Source organism: Melanerpes formicivorus, unplaced genomic scaffold (assembly GCF_026170545.1).
Source record: "Melanerpes formicivorus ecotype bairdi unplaced genomic scaffold, bMelFor1.0.p_v2 SCAF_22, whole genome shotgun sequence".
In the NCBI taxonomy this organism is placed as follows: domain Eukaryota; kingdom Metazoa; phylum Chordata; class Aves; order Piciformes; family Picidae; genus Melanerpes; species Melanerpes formicivorus.
In genome coordinates, this window is record NW_027142374.1 from 1,970,082 (window position 1) to 1,993,225 (window position 23,144).

General features: G+C 46.7%; 1 protein-coding gene across 2 annotated transcripts in view; it reads right to left on the minus strand.

The window, feature by feature from the left end:
- The window catches only part of MCF2 (MCF.2 cell line derived transforming sequence), a 75,141-nt gene that overhangs the window by 19,911 nt on the left and 32,086 nt on the right, over positions 1-23,144 (minus strand). For both annotated transcript variants that reach the window (XM_068151806.1, XM_068151805.1), the window contains exons 5-18: positions 22,001-22,120; positions 19,463-19,579; positions 17,586-17,735; positions 12,737-12,861; positions 12,164-12,278; positions 11,686-11,805; positions 10,335-10,526; positions 8,649-8,840; positions 8,327-8,498; positions 4,121-4,209; positions 2,452-2,540; positions 2,128-2,194; positions 235-350; positions 51-120 (exon numbers count right to left, since the gene is read on the minus strand). In XM_068151806.1, the coding sequence (XP_068007907.1) occupies positions 51-120; positions 235-350; positions 2,128-2,194; positions 2,452-2,540; positions 4,121-4,209; positions 8,327-8,498; positions 8,649-8,840; positions 10,335-10,526; positions 11,686-11,805; positions 12,164-12,278; positions 12,737-12,861; positions 17,586-17,735; positions 19,463-19,579; positions 22,001-22,120 (1,734 nt within the window). The remainder of the gene's footprint in view (positions 1-50; positions 121-234; positions 351-2,127; positions 2,195-2,451; positions 2,541-4,120; positions 4,210-8,326; positions 8,499-8,648; positions 8,841-10,334; positions 10,527-11,685; positions 11,806-12,163; positions 12,279-12,736; positions 12,862-17,585; positions 17,736-19,462; positions 19,580-22,000; positions 22,121-23,144) is intronic.

The following is a 23,144-nucleotide window of genomic DNA, read 5'->3' on the forward strand; positions in this document are numbered from 1 at the left end:
AGAAACATTGGCCTTCCAGTCTGCTTTGGAAGAGAAAATGAGTCACCCACCCTGTCTAGGAAACAGCATCCCACTCTCTCGGGTGCTCCCAGGCAGCTTTCCAAACTGTGCAGGAAAATTCTGCAAGAGAAAGGAGGAGAGACAAAAAGGCAGCAGTCAGCGAGGTATGGCTTGGCTGGATAGTTGCCACAGGCTGGCAGTCTGATAGAAAGGTGAACAGAGTCAGCACCATACTTGTTGTGGAAGTCGTAAATCTCAGGCATGTTTCCAAAGAGGACATCCTTCCTGTTCCTCAGCACAGGAGGCATGAGGATGAGCATGGCAGGATTATCCATCTCAGCTCTGTATCCCTGTGGGATGCAAAAAGGGCTCATCACTCAGTTGGTAGGAACCTGGCTTGGCATCGCCTTGAAGGCAGATGAAAAGGGGACGTGAACAGACTTTCAATACAATCTGCAACATCCCTTTCATTCCCTTATTTTTGTCTCTTAAAGCCTTGTCCTTCAGTCCCTGAGCATGTGGGGTTGTGGCTTGGAAAGGGTCTCATAGGGCTGGACACACTGTGGAGATGCACCCCATTTTCCCAGGGCAAATCACCACCACTTTCTCCCTGCTGTGGTTGAACTACAGGAGAGGTCTTGGAGGAATCTTGTCTGGGTTGAGCACGTCTGTTGCTCTGACTGTGGGGCAGAGGAGTGACATCATGTTTGTATGGGGTATGCAGTTATACACAACCTCACAAGAACCAGTGCAGCAGGTGACTTGTTGCAAAGCAAGAGACAGCTTGAGATCAAATACCAAAATCTTTTGCTCTTGTACAAGACCCACTGAGCACCAGGGTCTCACTCTCCTTGATGCTTCAGGATTTCTGTTCTTTGTGGGTTCACCTGCCTCCTGAAATCATAGGGAGGAGCTGGAAGGGACACCACTGCACTATGAAGTGGTAGGTGGAACTAGGGAGACAATTTACAACTGCCTTCAGTAAAATCACAGCACTGCAGCAACAAAAGAACATTCACCAGATGTAGTAAACATCCCCTCTGAAGGGCTGGGAGGAGGCATGCACAGATGTCATAACCAGAAGACACAGATGTGGCCAGTAGCCACAGCTTAAGCTATCCATGCTAGTCACCAAGTGTCACACAGAACTGAGGTCCTTTTAACATGAGCAGCCAAAGTGGTTGCAAAAACGTCTTCAGTATGTGCAGCACATCTCCTTTGGCTTCCCAAATTAATCTCTCACACTTGTTATGGCTGGAATCAGTATTCCTGATACTAAGCAGACATTTCATCGTTGATTAATGATGCAGCAGAAGATAAGTATCTGGAAAATTAGTCATTTATATTTAACCACTGCAAGAAGCCTTCCTTTTTTTTTTCTTTAAAGGAAATGCTGTTTTCAGAAAACTTCAGTCTCTGTCCACATCTGCTCTCTCTAGACCTAATATGCACAGTAATAAATCCACATACCTGCCAACTGCTTCACCTTAGAGAGTGTGGTTTCACAAAAAAACCCCAATCAGCGCAGGGTAATTGCATGTAACTACCTGCAGCCCCACAGATCTATCTCCAGCTTGCTCTTGGGTGACACAAATGCAAGAGGGGAAGAGCTATTTAACAGCCACCTCGTACTGGCCGTCAGCAAGAGTTATTTTGGAACAAAGCAGAAGTGTCCTACAATGGCAGTTTGAGAAATTACAACTTGGTTTCTACAGAAACATGCCTTATGTGTCCATGAACTTCAGAGCACTGAGACAGAATTCTCTAGAGGATGAAGCACAGGCTTTTTTTCATCTCCAAAAGAAATTATGGAACAGTTGAAAAACAACAGCTTTTTGTACATTCTTCCAGGCACTGATAAAACTAATTACCAGGGCTTTTGTGTACAAACAGAAGGTTTCTTCCCTCATTTGAGACAAAAAGCTCATCTTGACACCAACTGTTCCCACAGATGCCACCAACAAAGAGAAGCTAGGGAGAAAACTTGACAATTGTGACTAGTTTTGGATCTGGCATTTTGGTAGAAGCCTGCCTCATCACATTTTTGCTTAGTTTGACAGAGTGGCAGGTGCCCTTTGGTACAAGTGACTGGGGAACAGTAATGAGCAATCCAAAGAAGTCACTCACCGTCAACACAGTGAAGAGTTCCTCTACGTACACTCTCTCAGTTTCTATCAGTTCATTTATGACATGGCTGAAACACAGGGGGGGGGGGGGGGGGGGGGGGGGGGGAAAGAAAGTAGATTAATTCTATGTCTGTAAAACCCACAGGCAATCAGTGCACCTCAACAAGCCCAAAACACAGCCTGACCTCCCAAACCTCATGAGGTTAAAGCACAAGAGTGCAGCCTGACCTCAACAAGTGCACCACACCCAGGTCAGGCTGGAGGAACACATGGCTGGGGCAAGGACTGGCCAGAATCATTCTAAAGTGATGTAAAAGAAGCTCACCCTTTTAGGATGTCTAAGTTGTCATCACTGTCAGAAATAAAATACTGCAAGGAATTCCGTTTTTCCTGATAGTCATGCATCACTTCAATCTGGAAGAGAAATGGGAAGCACAGGGAAGAGCTGCAGGGAGGTCACTGCAGAGGTAGGATGAACCCACATAGAATCATAGAACCATTAAGGTTGGAAAAGACTTCTAAGATCACAAAGTCCAACCATGAACTCAATACCACCACGCTCACTAAACCATGTGCCATTAAGCAGTCCCTGATGTCAGCACGGGAGCTCCTTGGGGAAGGAGGAAATACACTTCCTTCTAAGGAATCCTTTGTCAAACAAGACTTCAGAAAGGCACAGAGTGCAAAGGGTAAGCAAATGCTCATAGTATCACAGAATCAATAAGGTTGGAAAAGACCTGAAAGATCATCAAGTCCAACCTTTCACCAACTGTTCAACCAAGACCTCATGACTACTAAACCACAGCACCAAGTGCCATATCCAATCCCCTCAAGAACACCTCCAGGGACAGTGAGGAGTTTTCCTCATTGTTACACCAAGAACACAGTTCAGAGAATGACACGCAGAAAATCAATATCTGTGACTTGGAAAACCAATAAAATCTCTGGGGCTGACACCAAACTGGGGCAGTTGTTAATCTGTTAGAGGGTAGAAGAGCTCTGCAGAGGCACCTTGACAGGCTGGACAAATGGGCAGAATCCAACGGTACGAGATTTAACACATCCAAGTGCTGGGTTCTGCACATTGGCCACAGCAATCCCATGCAGTGCTACAGGCTGGGGACAGAGTGGCTGGAGAGCAGCCAGGTAGAGAGGGACCTGGGGGGTACTGGTTGATGGTAGGCTGAAAATGAGCCTGCAGTGTGCCCAGGTGGCCAAGAGGGCCAATGGCATCCTGGCCTGCATCAGGAACAGTGTGGCCAGCAGGAGCAGGGAGGTCATTCTGCCCCTGTACACTGCACTGGTTAGGCCACACCTTGAGTCCTGTGTCCAGGTCTGGGTCCCTCAGTTTAGGAAAGATGTTGAGTTGCTGGAACGTGTCCAGAGAAGGGCAACAAAGTTGGTGAGGGGTTTTGAACACAAGCCCTATGAGGAGAGGCTGAGGCAGCTGGGGTTGCTTAGCCTGGGGAAGAGGAGGCTCAGGGGTGACCTTATTGCTGTCTACAACTACCTGAAGGGAGATTGTAGCCAGGCGGGGGCTGGTCTCTTCTCCCAGGCACCCAGCACCAGAACAAGAGGCCACAGTCTCAAGCTGTGCCAGGGGAGGTTTAGGCTGGATGTTAGGAAGAAATTCTTCATAGAGTGATTGCCCATTGGAATGTGCTGCCTGGGGAGGTGGTGGAGTTGCCATCATTGGAGGTGTTTAGGAGGAGACTTGACGTGGTCCTTGGTGCCATGGTTTAGTTGATTAGGTGGCGTTGGATGATAGGTTGGACGCGATGATCTTGAAGGTCTCTTCCAACCTGTTCTGTTCTATTCTGCTCTGTTCTATTCTAATCCAACTAAACCATACAGACATGAAAGACTGGAGTTTGGGTTTCATTCAAAGGAAAAAAAAAATAGAGATCATCTTCCAACCCTAAGTCAAAGTGCTATCAATTTTTAAATGTTTTTCAGCATGTAAAACTCATTCAGATTTCAAGAATAATATTTACCTTGCGAGCACTTGGAGTTTTTCTTGATGTCTTCTTCCCAGGGAGAGAGAGGTCAAATGAAAATTTCAAACTGGAATTAAAATCCATACCTTGGGTGGGAAAAAACCAAACAAAAACACATAATGTGCATCTACAGTGAAGGAGGTGACTGAGAGAGAAACTGAGAAGTCACAAAGGAAAAAGGGCTGCATTCTACAAGTGAGTAATTAGTTAGCTCACACTACTAAAAAAGCATGTATCTCCAGCAACAATCCTAACCCCAAACAGCACAGAAAGGCCATAATATGAAAAAGAAGCAGAAAAAGCTAAGATGTGAATTAAGTGAAGCCTGCAGCTGACATCTAACAAAGCCTGAGGAGCCTGGGCAAATGACAGAAAACATAAAATTCAGTCAAACTACCAACAGGAACTTCACCTACTGGGATGCTGTCAGAAAGCCCTTTTGTGAATGCAGGCCAAGATATTGTTTCTCCACCCTGGAATCATAGAATTGTAGAATTTCTGGGTTGGAAGGCACTTCAAGGATCATTTAGTGCCAACCCCAATGCCACGGGCAGAGACACTTCACACTAGATCAGGTTGCTCAGAGAATTATTCTGATGTCAGTAAATAACTACCAGCTGTAGTCCTTCAGGTTACAGAGGTAAATGAAAAAGTTGCCCTCCCCAATGACTTATAGAGCATCTTCCAAATGTTTCTCGCTCCAGAATAGTCAATCTGGCAATTCGTCACCAAAAGAGTCTCTTACCCACAAGCCCCCCCCACCCCCACAGTACAAGCCCTGTGAGGAGAGGCTGAAGGGAGCTGGGGTTGCTTAGCCTGGAGAAGAGGAGGCTCAGGGGAGACCTTCTTGCTGTCTACAACTCCCTGAGGGGAGGTTGTAGCCAGGTGGGGGTTGGTCTCTTCTCCTAGGCAACCAGCACCAGAACAAGAGGACACAGTCTCAAGCTGTGCCAGGGGAGGTTTAGGCTGGATGTTAGGAAGAAATTCTTCACAGAAAGAGAGATTGGCCATTGGAATGTGCTGCCCAGGGAGGTGGTGGAGTCACCATCACTGGAGGTGTTTAGGAAGAGACTTGTTGGGGTGTTTGGTGCCATGGTTTAGTTGATTAGATGGTGTTGGATGATGGGTTGGACACAATGATCTCAAAGGTCTCTTCCAACGTGGTTAATTCTATTTCTACTTTCTATTTCTATTAATGGTGATAACCAGCATCACTCTGGCTCCAGCCTCAGTGGTGTCTCCACATGCAAGGCTGCAGGTCCAAAGGGTACACCAAATTCTGAGACCATGAAAAATAAACACACTCTGGTGTGCAATATGCACTTAACTTACAAACAGAAAAAAGAGGCTAGCAAATATTAATCATATTAATATGATTAATAATATTATTATATTGTTGATAATAAATATTAATAATAAACACAAACCATACAGCAGCAGTTCCCAGTAGGGTGGAAGAAGGTATCCCAGTATATGTGAATGCAACAGCAGCTGTGTCTAGATTCACTGTTTCAACAGTGCTGACACCAAAGAGCCACCTTTTGTGAAGCAGAAGGTCAGAAGATATAGGGAGAAAAAGGGATGTAGAGGAATGTGAATCCAGGTGGAGAGCAAGCACTCCATCTTCTAATGGGACTTCTGTAGAAAAAAGTTGTTAGGTATCATCACACTGGTGAGACCTTAGACCTCCATGTGTGAGCACATCAAACAAGAGAGAGCTCTGGATGTTGGAGAGCAGATCAGAGGTGTGCATGGGGTATGACCCACCATGGACAGTAAGATCCAAAAAGAAGTGAGGACTTGGCAGTGGTCCTACTGGAAGACCCACTGCGAGGAAGGGAACACTAATAGGAAGGTGCACAGGAGATGTTCACCAGCTGCAGGTCAGTGTTCTGTTTCAAGAAGGACTTTACTCCAGTCCTTAGACTCCACCAAAGCCTGTCCTAACACTTCTGCACGTGACTCTAGGTTTTATTGCTTGGGACAGGACAGGTTTACTGGGTTTTTTTACCCCCCCCCCAAAAGTGGTTTGAAAATTGGAATCACATTTATCAGACAGGCTTCAAACCCAGAGCAAAGATGAAAGAGGAAGCATCTGTCCACAGACAGAAAAAGAAAAGGGAGAAAAAAAGAAAGAAAGAAAGAAAAGAAAGAGAGGACCAAAGTGATGTGCTCAGAGGTGGTTTGGTTTCAATCCATGCCATGAAACTCATCTATCTCAAAGTGCTCCCAGCAGAGCCCAGCATGTGTCTTTGACACTGCACATCATGCCAGCAGGCCTGCAGCAGTTTGATGTTTTGTATCAAACAGAAGCCTTATTAAAAAGCCCTCTTGGCATGATCTATCCAAAGAGGAGCCTTTTGTCTTTCCCAGCTTGCTCATTTCAACACACTTGATCTTGTCTTGCAGGAAGAGGATTAATGGATGATACCTGTGTTTGCAGGTGGCTGAGCGCCTTTGCTGGCAAACCGTGCATCCCCATAAAGGCATGAAACAAGTCCAGCTGATTGATGATGGTTTCATAACATCCCACAAAGGTAGCCACACATTTACCCCTACTCTTTAAGCCAATAATTTCTGCTTAACACTTTCCTGTTTGTAGAAAGCTGGAGAAGTGACATCAGGTAAAATGGGCAATGCTCTGGTTTAGAGCCTTAGAGATGCTTGCCTGAGAGAGGGAAGGGGCTCAAGGGGCAGTGTGGCCCAGTGAAGGTGGCATCAGCTTGGGAAGAGGAAATCTGGGATTTATTTGCTGCACAGGCTTGCATGTTGAGTAACTTAAGTCCCCCTCACTGCATCTAGCTTCATTCCCATCCCTCCAGAAGCCTGGCTATTGACATTAGTCACTCCCCAAGTTGGAGCCCCTTGCTACCATTTGTATGACCCTGCTGCAGTTCAGTGCAACCAATATTCACTAATTCATCATTAAAGAAATAAACTAATTGTGTTTGAACATGAAGTAACTGCTTTGTGCAGAATTGAATATTCCCACGTAACTTACCATGTCTCTGGCTTAACAATCATGGATATTACTTTGGAATGCTTTTAAAGTCAGACACATACAGGGCTGCCAAGGATGAAAGGTTTAATGTTATTATTGAAAGCTAATATTGTGCAACATCCCATTACCCAAATCAGGGCAGGAGACTCAGAGACCTCAGCTCAACCAGAATTTGTACTTTATGGACAGCAATTATTCCACAATTGGGATTTAAGGAAAATATCCTCAAGGAATCAAAGAGAGTTAAGCACCCAGCTCATTTCTGTTCATGAGATTTTTTAGCTCTGCTTTCTCCAAGCTCCTTTGCAAACATCAGTCTAACTTTATGCCACTTCCAGTTCAAGACAGCCACAGAGAAGAGTATGCTAATAAATTTATAAGCCTTCCCCTTTTCCCCTGTCCTACTAATTCACCAGTTTTCAGCCCAGCAAGATGTTAGTAAAGAAGAACTGGAAGTGTGTGCTGTTTACAGCTCTCTTTTTTGCACTGAGAAGAACCAAAAATAGAATCATAGAATGGTTTGGGTTGGAAAGGACATTAAATATCACCTGGTTCCAAACCCCTGGCCATGGGCAGGGAAAGCTTCCACTAGCCCAGGTTACTTAAGGCCTCATCCAACCTGGTTTTGAAACATCTCCATGGAGAAGGCATCCAGAATTTCCCTGGGTAGCCTGTTCCAGTGCCTGACCACTCTTTCAGGAAAGACATTTTTCCCAGTAACCAACCTAAACCTCTCTTGGTGCAATTTAAGGCCATTTCCTGTCGTTGCATCACTTGTTACTAGGGAGAAGAGATCAACACCCACCTCTCTCCCATTTCCTTTCAAGGAGTTGTAAGTCTCCCCTCAGCCTCCTCCACACTAAACAACTTCAGTTCCCTCAGCTGCTCTTCACCAGCCCTGCTCTCCAGAACCTTCATCAGCTTCATTGTCCCTCTCTGGATGCACTCCAGCACCTCAATGTCCTTGTAGTGAACCCAGTACTCAAGGAGTGACCTCACCAGTGCTGAGTACAGGGAGACAATCACTGCCCTGATCCTGCTGGCCACATTATTGCTGGATCCAGGCCAGAATGCTGGTGGCCATCTTGGCCACCTGGGCAGACAGCTGGCTCATCTTTCTCAGAGTCACCTTTACCCTCACTCTTCCTGCCTCAAAGCAAAATTATCATCTGAAAAATACCATAAACTTAAAAATAATTTACCATGTTTAGGAGAGAATAATGGAGATTTTGACCTGGGTGGATTTTCTGGCCGAGGGGCTACTAACTGGACAGGCCTCACGTGTTTATCCAGCAGCTTCTTGAAGCAAGACTGACGGTTCTCAAACATGCTTCGGACGTTTTCAAGCTTGACCTGCACTGACTGTATCTGGCACTGCAGAGAGTGAAAAAGACTCCTGTCAACAAACCACTACCACGATTTGGCACTTTGACCCAAAACAGAGGACTTTAAAGCCCACAACACCACAGCACTAGCCCATCTTGCTTTCTACTTGTGTAACTAGGAACTGGACAGGTTGCTTACCTTCAATTCAGATGTTAAGACTGACTCAAAATCGTAGTGTAGGGCTTGGGGATCATAGTTTAAGTAGGCTGAAGAGCTTTCAAGAAACCTTTCTATGTCCTGGAGAGCTTTCTGAGCACCTTCTTTAGACTGGCACTTGTCCATCTGCTGGTTGGCGAGCAGGTAGGCACCTTCATCACAACACTGCAGAGCCTGGTACCAGCACAGGACAAACACAGGGTGAGACCACCAGCAGCACCTCCACTAAATTGAGATTCCCACATGGAGTATCATTGATGAGATCTCTATTTTCAACATGAAGCTAATTAGTACTCCTGAAGATCTCAGCAGCTATTCCTTTGATTAGAAAGTAGAAAGGCCACATTTTTTCTGGAGGGTGACTGCAGTCCTCAACACACCCAGCCAAGCTGTGCTCCCACTTGTAGCTGGATAAAACTGGTAGTTTAATTGGCACAGAAGCACTACTCAGGGCATAGTTGAAGCAAATGATAAGCAGATCTTTGTTTATCCACCTCAGAAAGCTGAAGGGGGCACTACAGAGTTCGTGATGAGACAGGCAGGTTTCCTACTGGCTATGCTTCTCTGGATGCAGCCCAGGATGTGATTGGCTTTCTGAGATGCAGGTGCACACCGGTGGCTCATGTTGAGATTCTCATCCACCAGCACCCCCAAATCCTTTTCTTCAGGGCTGCTCTCAAGCCAGTCCCTGCCCAGCCTATATCAGTGCTTGGGATTGCCCCAACCCAGATGCATGCACAGGTAATAGGTGAAGCCAGGCTGGGGTTCAGCTGGCACTCACACAACCATGGTGTGCACAGGCATGTGAAGATGCTGCAGCCAAGAATGACTTCTAGTGCTGTGAACAGCAAGGGAGAGTGTAGAGAGCAGGACCGTGGTGTGCACCTGCAGAGGCCATGGGCTAGACCACCAGCAGCAAACAGGACTGAAAGCAGCCCAGGAGAGGACACTGCCCTGTAGTGGAGAGGCCGTTGGGGAATCACCCATCCCCACAGATGAGTGCAACACTGAAGTGTGAGCACATAGAGAGAAAACTCAAATTCCCCACTCCCCAAAACGGTGAAATGGAAAAGGTTCAAACTTTACTGCTTTTCTTAACGGCCTCAAGCATCTTACAGTCATGTGCCTTCTGGCATAATTAGTGTAAACTTCCCTAAATGAATTTTTGATGCTGATTAAGATATCAAAGAGTGTTGGAGCCACATGACTCCACTTCCACGCTAGCACACAGCAGCTGCACCAATCTGTCACCTTATTCTACAGTCAGCTATGTTCACTCTTAATAAATCGCTGACAAAGAAGGGCTGGAGTTTATCTGAAAGCTTTGCCTCAGTTGCACTGGGTATGAAAACTTCCAAAGTCAATTCATGCAGCAGGAAAGCACAAGCAACAGCAGCAGCTGGACCTCGGTGTTCTGAATTGCCCTCTGGAGATGACCACCTCTTTCTGCTGACTATTCAGAGCACCAGCAGATATCTGCTTGCTAACTTAACCAGCTGACTGAGGGCTGAAGCACTCGCACCTCCGGCCTCTGGGGAATACTTCCCTACCGTGAACTGCTGAAGCCAAGCTACAAATTACAGATGCTTCCAGCCAAGCAGTGGAAAAGCTAACACCATGGAGAAGCTAATTATCTACGTCTCAAGGCATTGTGTCTCTGAACTCTACCTGCTGAAGGCGGGTATGAAGATCCAAGGTCTTCTGCAGCCGCATCTGCTTCCTTTTGATCTCGTCAGACAAGAGATCGGAGTGGTGCCGCAGCTCGTTGCATTGCTGGCAGATCAAGTTGAGTGCGTAGTGATGATTTGCTGCTAGCTGGTGTCCGTGCAGTATCACCACCTGAGCCTTTCCTATCAGATCCTTCAGTGAAAGCAAGAGAGTGGATTGCACACCGACTGAAATAGTGCCAAAACATCTACCTGTAACAGCACGCACTTCCTTCTCTTCCCAGAGTTCTGGTACACACGGGGATGATTGCCACTAGGAGCAGCCAGAATGGGTGGCTTTACACAGGACAAAATGGCACTCATCATCTGGGAAAAAACAGCTTTTGCTATCCAAAAAGGGGATGTGGAAGAAAACAGTATGGCACCAAAGTAGAGATGCTGTGAATGGCTGCTGGCAACATATTGCTGCTGTCTCCAGGAACTGCACTGAAGAAAAACCCAGAAGTGCAGCTGGTGTCCAGTTTAGGCACACCAAGCTCATCAGCACAAAAGGCAATTTGAGCAGTTAAAGCAAACCAGAGCCTTTGCAGCAAAGCCTGATGCAGAGAGCACTCTATCTTGTCTGCACATCTTGGTCAGTGTAATGGTTACACTCTCCTCCAGGATTGCCTTTCTGTTGGGACTATGTCCCTGCAGCACCCTGCCTGCCTGGTCTTTTGTTCTTCCTCCTTCCACATAGTCAAAAAGCTTTAGACTTTCCCCCTAGGGCTCTGATTTTCAAAGAAGCTGCTGAGGGTTACATCCAGATCCCTCAGGATTTCTCTGCTAACCCTGGCCTGCTTGCCAAGCACTTCTCTTTAGAGAAGTCATGTAATCAGTTGGGCTCCCATGAATCATCTCTCTTCACTCTTCTCTCCCCTACATCTCTTAGTCTTCATCCATATGCTACGTTCAAACCACAGACACACCAAGATAGCAACTTTTGCTTCTCCATGTGCCTGGTAACAAGTCTCTGCCTATTAGCACTGCTAAAGCACTTAACATATAAATAATTCTTCTTCCAGCTCATTAACTCCCACGCCTCCCCTATGTTCAGACATTTATCTGTTCCGGATTTTCATGGTGGCTCAGCAATTTATTTTAACTATGATAATTAAATACCCTGTTCCTGGCTTTCAGAGTGATGAGAGTGTTGCTGTGCAGAGCAAAGACACGAAATCAATCCTTTTGTGCAGCCATTTACCAACAAATTGCACCAGAACCAGGACGCCGCAGAAAACATCTCCTACCACAAATGCGGAACGTGCCTCTTGTGTTTCATTAGTGCCTCTTCCTGTGAAAGATTATCTCACCTGAGCCATACCATCAAAATGAGCCAAGTCCTTCAGCCTCTGTTTCACTTGGGGAACACTGTCACCAGTGTCAGGCAGCTCCGCTTGCTGACTCATTAAAAATTCAATGGCATTCTTGACCTAGACACAGAGAGGAAGACTGCTGCAAGAGGCTAGAAAGCACAGGCAGAAAATCATTCTCAGACCAAAATTAATCACATTCTAAGGCTGCTAAATCAAATCATAAAACTAGGGTCCAAGAACTAAATTCAAAGATGCTTCTGTCAGCAAAATCTGTCTGACTGCAGGGCAACGATACCTAAATTAGCTCTGTAAGGAGGAGGCACAGCGGTCTCCCCAAGCTAGCTGGACCTGCCAGGGTGAAGGAACAGCAGCATAAATTAAACATTCTCAAAGGAAAAACCATAAAAACTTCTCTCCCCTCTTCCTTTTAATCTTCAGTTCTTCCTTCTGCCCATGGAAGTCCATCTGATCATACCTCTTGAAAACTTTGCTCAAACTTCCACAGTTGCAAATATTGCTCCATTTTTAACTGATGTTTTTCCCAGAAGCCATCAAAAGCAGTCTCCATCTCATGCAGCTGACCAAGTAACCTTGAGCACACAAAAAGGACAGGATTGGAACAATTTGCAAAGAGAGGGTAAGCAGAGATAGATAAGCCCTAGGCACTGCTTATCCAGGTCTTCTGAACCCAGGCTCTCAGGAGAAGACAACAGATGTGTATGTACGACTTGTGAAGACCTCAGAGAGAATTTTAATGACATCACCACTGCAGATGACAGCACCTTAGAGAAGCATTTATTGCCATCTCCCATTCCCTTGGAGCCTGGCATGGGAGAGCCCTGCATCTGCTCCACAGCTTCATGATATCAGTGAAGTGAAAAAAATGGAGCAGCTCAACATTGAGAGAAGCAATCTGATGGGTCTGGAGCTAAATTCCTCTTGTCTTTACCTGTTTGATAGTAGCCTGGATAACCCATCTCATCTACACTTAAGTAACTTGGGTGTTCCCACCCAAAAATCAAGCAAAGTAGAAGCACAGCACACTCACCGATTCACAGTCTCCCAGTCCCCAGGCCTCTCGTGCTCTTGGTCCTGACTGCATTCCCCCAGGTCAGGCTCTTCAAAACTGCTCAAAAGCAACTTCCCTTCTTTTGTAACTGCTGTAATTTCCTCCTGTATAATGCAAAAAAATACTTCTGATTCAGGCTACTTTTTATGAGGTAAGGATAACTCATTTGGTGCTTTTCTTGCCTTAGTTTGCCTGTATGAAATGAAGAGCCAGGATCCATCAGACCAAAGGATTCCAAGGAGATGTTCTAGCCCCCTTAACTTAGGATTAGCCTTTGGAGCTGCAGAAGGCTGACCCATGAACAGGTCTCCAGGCACACACGAAAACATCAGACCACTAAATGATCCAAGAGGCAGGAGGACAGCACTACTCTTGGTGAGTAAGTGGGTTTGTATTAGATCTCTATCTACATTGCTGTCTTCAAGCAAGTATTTCTGTAGCTTGGAGGCTGTGCTTGCCCACCAAGGTCATCTCAGGAGGAGCATCCCATAATGGGACAAAGCTGGAGCTGAAAGCATGTGGCACCACTTAGGAGAGCCTCTAGGTATCAAGGCAAGTCAGCACTTCTGCTGTAAGCTCCACTTAGAGAAAATTGAAACCCTGGGTGTGTTCATTAGTGTCAGCTGAGGTGCTCTCTGCTGCTTGGGCTCAGCCCCAAAGCAAACAAGTGGATTAATCAATTGTTTTCAGGGGAAAAAAGAGAGCAAACACAGGTGAGAAGGAAGTAGTGGCTGATGAACTGAGCTGGAAGAAGACATCTGTGCACAGCTCCATTGGAGATCCAGTTCTGGAAGAGTAAGAGCCCATCCCAGGAGATGGTCAGATTTCTATCATAAGAGAAACAATGACAAAACCACTTCAGGGAGAAGATTCAGAAAGTACAGACCTGCTTAAATGCTGCCTGCCACAGACAGCTCACAGCAACCTAAACAGAAGAGCATCTTCAGGGCAGCAGCCCCAGAGCAGAAGGACACAGCCATGGGAACTTCTCCTCTCCCACACACAAAGTCTCCACTACCACTTTGCATCCCCATCATTAAAACATCACAGAAGAGGAGGGCAAGGCAAAAACTCCATCTCCTTTTGATACTTGGCAGACTCAAAAGTGAAGAGGAATTATACAGCATGCTTTAGACTGCAGGTGACTGTTATTTCATCCTCCTACACAGAATCACAGAAGTTGGAAAAGATCTCCAAGATCATCAAGTCCAATGAGTCCTTTGTCCAGTTCTGGGCCCCTCAATTTAAGAAGGACATTGAGACACTTAGATCATGTCCAGAGAAGGGCAATGAGGCTGGGGAGAGGTCTGGAGCTCAAGCCCTGCACGCAGAGGCTGAGGGAGCTGGGGGTGTTTACCCTGGAGAAGAGGAAGCTCAGGGGAGACCTTCTTGCTCTCCGCAACTATCTGAAGGGAGGTTGTAGCCAGGTGAGGGTTGGTCTCTTCCCCCAGGCAAGCAGCACCAGAACAAGAGGACACACTCTCAAGCTGCACCAGGGGAAGTTTAGGCTGGAGGTGAGGAGAAAGCTCTTCCCAGAGAGAGTTGTTAGCCATTGGAATGTGCTGCCCAGGGAGGTGGTGGAGTCACCATCCCTGAAGGTGTTCAAGAGGGGATTGGACGTGGCACTTGGTGCCATGGTTTAGTTATCATGAGGTGTTAGGTGACAAGTTGGACTTGATGATCTCTGAGGTCTTTCCCAACTTTGTGGATTCTATGATTCTATGACTGACCTAACACCACCATGCCCACCAAACCACATCCCAAAGTGCCATGTCTACACATTTTCTAACACCTCCATGGGATGATGACTCCACCACCCCTCTGGGCAGCCTGTTCCAATGCCTGACCACTCTTGCAGCAAAGATGTTTTTCTTAGTATCCAAACTTAACCTCTCCTGGTGCAACTTGAAGCCATTTCTTTTTGTCCTATCACTTGTTACTACAGAGAAGAGACCAACCTCTACCTGGCTCTGACCTCCTCTCAGTGAGTAGTAACAAGGTCTCTCCTCAGCCTCCTTTTCTCTAGAAAAAACAACCCCAGCTTCCTCAGCTGCTCCACACAGGACCTGTTCTCCAGACCCTTCACCAGCTTTGTTGCCCTTCTCTGGACACAGTCAAGCACCTCAATGGCCTTCTTGTATTGAGGAGCCCACTCTCCAGAGCCCCATGTTCTCATCTGCATTCAAAGCCTTCCATTATATGTACAGCAGAGAAGCCTGACTGCCATACAGGTGTTAACTTTTCTTTTCTTCCCCCATTCAGTACACCAAAGAGGTTAATTTCTTGGTTACTCTCTTTAATTAGTTTCTGTGAGTTTTGCGTTATATTTGCAACCAGTTTCTTCTGTTCAGTATCACAGCTCCATAAATTATTCTGATAGACTCATTATCTGAATGCAGGAATCAGCTGTACCAATCTTGGGGTTGTCAGGAGAGAGACAAGGCTCCCATGTCTTCCTGTCATCACAATCTGTGCACACTTTCTCATCTGCTTTCCTCTTTCATGGTCTTAGAAGGAACAAAAGAAAAAAGCCAACAGACTTCATTTCAGTTACAAGCCAGAGAGTGGTTTGGATACTTGAAATTGATAGACGAGGCATTAAAAGCAACAGATGCCTGCACCCAGTGCTGCTGTGCTTTATATGCAAATGAAAACACATGGTGTGTTTTACTTCTCCACAGCCTGTGTACTACTGACTGCTTCACACACAGGGCTACACTCTGTAGCCAATATTTGCCCCCTACACTTTGCCCATACCATCACAGAATCAGTTAGGTTGGAAGAGACCTTTAAGACCATCCAGCTCAACTGTTAAGCCAGCAAAACGTGTCCCTCAGCACCCACAGCTACACATCCTTTAGCTACTGTCAGGGATTGTGCCTCCACTACTACTGTGGGCATCCTGTTCCAGTTCTCAAGAACCCTTTCTGTAAAGAATTCTTTTCCTCATATCTAACCTAAGCCTCCCCTGGTGCAACTTGAGGCCATTTCCTCTCATCTTATCACTTGTAACTAAGGAGAAGAAACCAACACCCACCTGGTTTCAGGAAGCTGTAGAGAGCTCAGCCTCCTTTTTTTCCAGGCTAAACAAGCCCTGTTCCCTCAGCCACACCTCACAAACCCTTCACCAGCTTCTTTGCCCTGTGCTGCATGGAGGACACACCTACAGAAAACCTCAATGTCCTTCTTGGAGTGAGGGCCCCAAGACTAAACCCATTTTTTTGAGGTGCAGCTTCACCAGTGCTGAGCACAGGAGCACAACCATTTCCCTGGTCCTACTAGCCACGCTATTCCTTGATCCAGACCAGGATGCTGTTAACCCTTCTTGGCCACCTGAGCACACTGCTGGCTCATGTTCATCCAGCTGTCAACCAACACCCCCTGTTCCTTTTTTGCTGGGCAGCTTTCCAGCTACTCTGCCCCAAGCCTGAAGTGTTCATGGGGTTGTTGTGACCCATGTCCTAAGCCTGAGGTTCCAGTCCATAAGCCACACTGCAATACATGCAGCTGCTACTTTGTACTACAGAGCTCTTCATTGCCAAAGAAGGAATAAAGGACTATTGGCAGGATCTGTAACACTTTCTATACATAGGCACATGCATTTATGCCTACACACAGCACACTTTGGATCTCAATTTGCATATTTCTTACAGGCAGCCTTCTGGGAACTCACTGTCACATGACAAATGATTATAAATGAACATAGTTGCACTTCTTTGCCTTATGTAAATTAGCCCAGTCATAAAGCAAAAGAGCTCACCCTTCAGCCACTCAGCACTGCTATTAACACAGGAAATGTTTCTCAAGTGAGGGTTTGGGGACAGACCTGGACTGTCCTCAGAAAGATGCAGGATCAGCAAAGACAACAGTTTGGTGCAGCAGCAGCTGGCTGCACTAAAGCTTCCACTAACTCCCACAATAATACCATTTGCCATCACATACAGTCAGGAAAAAGGTCTTAAAATATTAGACAACTGTTGTTTCAGAGGGCACACAAAACCTTACAGAAAGGCAGGGAGCACATCTGGTCCCATCACATCACTGGTGGCCAGCAATAGGACAAGGGGCAATGGGTACAAACTAGAACACAAGAGGTTTTACTTGAACTTAAGGAGAAACTTCTTTACTTTCAAGTGCTAAGGCTCTGGAGCAGGCTGCCCATAGAGGTTGTGGAGTCTCCTCTGGAGACTTTCAAAAGCCACCTATGCCACCTGCTCTAGGTGACCCAGCTTTAGCAGGGGGGGTTGGACTAGGTGATCCCCAGAGATCCCATCCAACCCCTAGCATTCTGTGATTCTATGATCATGAATGCTCCATACAATGCACTTGCACAAAACCTTCATCTTGGGTGTCCTGCAGCACCACTCCGTTAAGCCCCCCCATTGCAGCTGCATCATGTGGAGGGGACCTGGGAACAAGCATCCCTCCAGACCTGCTAATGATCTTTGGTGCATTTTCCTCCAGCCACTGGGGTGAAGTGCAGGGAATTCCACAGGGGGACACAAACACCCAGGTGATGAATCCTACCACCCAGGCATGCAAAGTCTACAGGAAGAAGATACTGCAGACACCAGCTTCTTCAGCCAGCAAGAAGGTGGCAGCTGAGACAGCTTGCTGGCTGCTGGCAGGGTAATTTGCTCAAGTGGATGGCAAACGTAAGGGTAACACAAGAACAGTCACGTTGTGCTCTATTTTGGCTGTCAGCACATACACATGCATGGGAGGGAAGGAGGAGTGGGCACCAAACAAACAGGCAGACTCTAGAAACCCCATCCTGCTGTGTGAGGAGGGGCTGGAAGCAGGCATTGGAGTTGCTGACGAGCCCTACCTTGAGCTGGTAGTACTTCTCGGTGCGCAGGGCCAGGATGCGCTCGATTGAGTACATGTCCTCTGGAAGCTCAGTCTCTGCCAGCTCCATGCCAAAGGACTGCAACATCTGTGCAATTTCCTTCACTGTGAGTGCAAAACTCTCTATTGCCTGGTGGGAGAGGATAATTGCAATCAGCTTGGGATGCAGTGTGTTCCTACAGCTCATTAAGAGTAGGTGAAGAGCCAAGGATGAGATCTGCAGGGCAGCCTGGCAGCTTGCTTTGAGAGAGCTGGGTGGGATGTCCACTGCAGACAGAGCTGATGTGCTGCAGGACATTAGCTAGTGACCGCCAACACGCAGCCAGGTGGACTTTAATGCAGGCTGAATCCCTAAGAGGGACTGAAATAAGGATAGTATTGGGCATGCTTTGCTTTCTGCCGCCTGTTCTTATTCACTCTGAGATTTTTTTTCCTACCACATCTTGGACATCTACAGCAGAAGCCACTACAGGATTCATCTTGTAGATCTGTAATAGACGCCACTATAGGATCCACCTCACAAATTCCTCTAATTCCTCTTCTATTTTTCTCCTCTGGTTAACCCACACTGGGAACCACCTCCAGACAGCAGGGCTTTGGAGATGTATTTGGCTTCTAGGTGATGGACATTTCCAGCTTTGCAAGCCTAAATGATGGGTTACAAGGCAATGTGGCAGCACAGCCACCTCATCCACAGCTTCAGCAAGAGAGCAACGGAGGGAGCTAAGCAGCCTGCCAGAGACAAACTGGAGAGAGTGGGATGGAAACGAATGCTCTTGAAACCTCCCCAGCACATCCCAGCCAGCCAGTGGGAGCCTGGGACACCAGATGTCTCTCACACCACGGGGGGAGGTGAGGCTCTCCCAGCCCTGCTCCCAGCCCCCTCACATTTATATTTTCTTTTTGTTGGTTTTTTTTTTTCCCATGGAATATTCAATGGAATTTTCAGGAAATGTTTTATAAGTACCCAACAAAGGAATTTTGAGAGATTTTTTTGATATGGACAGATCTACCACATGCAGGTTTGATCCAGAAGCTCTGCTCTTCTGAGATTCGCATTTTGTGTCACTCATTTTGTCATCTTTGTCTCCAAGTGTGAAAGCTATGCCATTAGCACTTTTAACACATCATGCAAAAGAACAAAACCAGGAGCCAAAAAATTGAGAGCATTTGTTAATTTGGCAGTGCATGAGTGCAAACTGGCACACAGTCAATGGCACAAGCAACAGCTTGAGGCGTTCCAGTCTTGTGCTTTTGTCTTTATACTGAACTCCGCATCTGCTGGTGTGGATAATGTTGCAGGGCAAGGGGCACAGGGGTGCCTGGTACATTTCTAATTAGATTTGTTGGAAAGGTAACTGAGAACCCAACCTGTCATCAGTCTGGTGGAAGTCCCCCTGGAAACTAAAAGTTTGCACAGAAACACAAGGCAAGGCACAGCTCAGGGAACTAACTGCCTGATTCTTGTCTGCATTCAGTCAGTCTGCAAAGAGCAGTCTCATTGTCCTGATTCACAAACACATTTGTGATATTAATGAGATAAAACAACCATTAATCTAAAAAAAACCCAAACCAAACAAACAAAAAAAAAGCCTACTTTGTCTCTACCTTTAAGGGAATTTCAATAAAGGCTTAAGAAAATAGATCTTCCAGCAGCAGTTTCCAAAGCAGCCTGATGGGATTAATCACCCAGCTCCCTGACAAATCTAATGCCACTAGATTCCTTAGCAGATTTGATTGAGGAAATGTAGCTGACATCAGGGCTTCCTTCCAGCCACCCAGTGCCTTACTTTTAGAAAAGCCTCCCTCAATCAACCCCAAACACCCCAGAGCCCAGTGCTCAGCCCCAGTACTTACAGTCCTGAAGATGACCCACTCGCTGTGGCAGTACTCCAGGGTGCCTCCAAACTCCGGGGTTAATTGGTGCTCATCAATGTATGTCAGCAGGTCACTAACTGAGCTCAGCATAACAACCTGCAAACAAGGCAACACCATCAAAGGGCTGATCATCACTTCTACCCAAGTCACACACATACCACAGAATCACAGACTGGCAGGGACTGGAAGGGAACTTCAGAGATCGAGTCCAACACCCTTGCCTTTAGGTTCACCTAAAGAAGGTCAGACAGGAACATGTTCAGGCAGGTTTTGAATGATTCCAGAGATGGAGACTCTGCCACCTCGCTGGGCAGCCTGTTCCAGTGCTCCACCACCCTTAAAGAAGTTCTTCCTCATGTTTAATTGGAACTTCTTGTGTTCTTTACGCCTTTGTGTCCTTTACCCCTTGTCCTGCCACTGGACACCATTGAACAAAGCCTGGTGACATCCTCCTGGCAATCACCCTTTAAGTGTTGATCAGCATTTACAATAGAATTAACCAGGTTGGAAAAGACCTTCGAGATCATCAAGTCCAACCTATCACCCAACATCATCTAATCAACTAAACCATGGCACCAAGTGCCTCATCCAGTCTCTTCTTAAACACCTCCAGGGATGGTGACTCCACCACCTCCCTGGGCAGCACATTCCAACGGCCAATCTCTCTTTCTGTGGAGAACTTGTTCCTAACATCCAGCCTAAACCTCCTCTGGCACATCTGAGATTGCCCCCCAAGTCTGTTCTTTTCCAGATTAAAAAGCCCCAATTCTCTCAGTCTTTCTTCATAAGAGAGATGTTCCAGTCTCCTCAGCATCTTTGTAGCCCTTTGCTGTACCCTCTTCAGCAAGTCCCTGTGCTTCTTGAACTGGGGCACCCAGAAGTGGACACAGTAACCAGATACAGCCTCACCAGGGCAGAGCAGGGGAGGAGGAGAACCTCCCTCAACCTGCTTGCCTCAAGCCTGCTAATATTTTATGTACCTAAAAAATAGGTTTGCTCTAAATATTGTTTGACAGCATGATTTTCTTCTCACACTTCTGGCTTAATATGGCTTTAATTTGCTGTCTTTATCTGGTTTTGTAAGCCAAGATTGATCTCCCAGGTGCTTTTTCTCTCCTTAAATGCAAAGCACAGTGAGATGCTGCAGTACCTGACTGCAGAACAGGGCTGAAAGCAAAAGTAATGCAGGTTTCTGCAAGGGATGACCAGCAATCTGGGGAAAAAAAAATATATATGTACATCTTCAAAAGTTGCAATGGCCAATTTTACACAAATATAGCCCCATGAGTTTTTCTGCATTTTGATTTGCCCTGCAAAAAGCCAGGAATTTGCAAAACTGTGCCACTGACAATCATTTGAGAGTGAAAAACACAAAGTTTATGAAAATCAAATTATTTCCTAAAGGAAGGCATTGGTTTGTCTTCTGCTTTTGTAACTGTGTCACCTTCACATTCCAGAAGCATGGGGTGTTTCTTTCTTCCTTTTAAATATTCTCATTATGTCCCATAATCAAGGTGGCTTTAAAGGTCTTGGAAGCTTGAACTGGAGAGCATGAAACCATTTCAGCTGCTGTTTCATAGTTTCATTCAGGGTTGGAAGGGACCACAAGGATCATTTAGTTCCAACCCCCCTGCCATGGGCAGGGACACCCCACACGAGATCAGGCTGGACAGAGCCTCATCCAGCCTGCTCTTAAACACCCCCAGGGACGGGGCCTTGACCACCTCCCTGGACAACACATTCCAGGGCTTCACCACTCTCATGGGGAAGAACCTCCTCCTCACATCTAGCCTGAATCTCCCCACCTCCAGCTTCATTCCATTCCCCCTAGTCCTATCACTACCTGAGATCCTGAGAAGTCCCTCCCCAGCCTTCCTGTAGGCCCCCTTCAGATACTGGAAGGCCACAATTAGGTCACCTCTGAGCCTTCTCTTCTGCAGACTGAACAGCCCCAACTCTTTCAGTCTGTCCTCATAGGAGAGGTGCTCCAGCCCTCTGATCATCCCTGTGGCCCTTCTCTGGACACGTTCCAGCACTTCCACATCCCTCTTGTAATAGGGGCTCCAGAACTGGACACAGTACTCCAGGTGGGGTCTCACCAGGGCTGAGTACAACAGGAACAACTACCAACATGACACTGGTATGGAGATTACACCAGGATGAAAATGGTGATGATGAGTGGAATTCATAGCAAAAGCTTCACTAGACACATCTCTTAACTTTGCAGATATTAAACCCATTTCTAAGCATGGTTTTATCCTCCACAGAAGCATGCAGAAGAGAAAATCACCACCCACTGGCATGGATGTGATCTGTGAGGAGCAAACCGTGCACAAACTGTGTTGGAAAATGCTGCAGGAGAGATTGGGTGGAGAGAGGTTTGCTGGAAATATGGCAGAGACACTCAGGTAGCTCTTCGTGTAGGTGCCTGCAGAGTGAGAAACTGTCATTCCCTCACCCATGCTGCAGAGGCAGCCTCCAGTCATGCACAGACAAAACATCTCTGCAGGCTCATACCGGTAACTTGAGCAGAAAATCCTCCTGACTGAACCGAAATCCAATGTCAGTGAAGGTGCGCTGGAAAAACCCCGTGGGACGGAGAACCATCACCAAGTGCAGGTTCCCTGGGAAAGATGCCTGCAAGGAAACAGAGACAGCATTCAACCTGGGGATATAGAACCATAGAATCAACCAGGTTGGAAAAAACCTCAGAGACCATCAAGTCCAATCCATTACTAACACCAAACACCTCATGACTACTAAACCACGGCCTCAAGTGCCACGTCCAATCCTTTTTGAACACCTTCATGGATGGGGATTCCACCACCTCCCTGGGCAGCATGTTCCAATGGCTAACAACTCTCTCTGGGAAAAACTTTCTTCTCACCTCCAGCCTAAACCCCCCCTGGCACAGCTTGAGACTGTGTCCTCTTGTTCTGGTGCTGGTTGCCTGGGAGAAGAGACCAATCCCCACCTGGCTACAACCTCCCTTCAGGTAGTTGTAGAGAGCAAGAAGGTCTCCCCTGAGCTTCCTCTTCTCCAGGCTAAACAACCCCAGCTCCCTCAGCCTCTCCTCACAGGGCTGTGCTCCACACCTCTTCCTAGCCTTGTTGCCCTTCTCTGGACACATTCAAGAGTCTCAATGTCCTTCTTAAATTGAGTGGCCCAGAACTGGACATAGTACTCAAGGTGTGGCCTAACCTGTGCTGAGCACAGGGCACAATGACTTCCCTGCTCCTGCTGGTCACACTATTTCTGATACAGGCCAGGATGCCATTGGCCTTCTTGGCCACCTGGGCCAAGAGGGGAAATCATTCAGACCTTAGCCTCTTTTTTTTTTATCCCTGACTGCCTCTGATAGCCCTTTCTTATTTTCAGGAGGAAAACACTGTAAGTGGTTTAGAGACATGTGATGTAACTGCAGGAGGGTTGTCCAGTCCCTCTTCCCTTTGGAGCAGGCAGGAGTCCAGCTGTGCATCTTGGAGAGCCACTAATTCTAAACTTTAATACTACATCTTGTGCTCAGCATTGTAACTTGGGGAGTGAAATTACAACTTAGCAGGGAAGAAAAGGCTGGGACAGCGAGAGCAATGACAGATTGAGGAGGCAAAATTGATTGCCAAACTCGCTAATCACCCCATAACTGCGTCAAGCATACTCT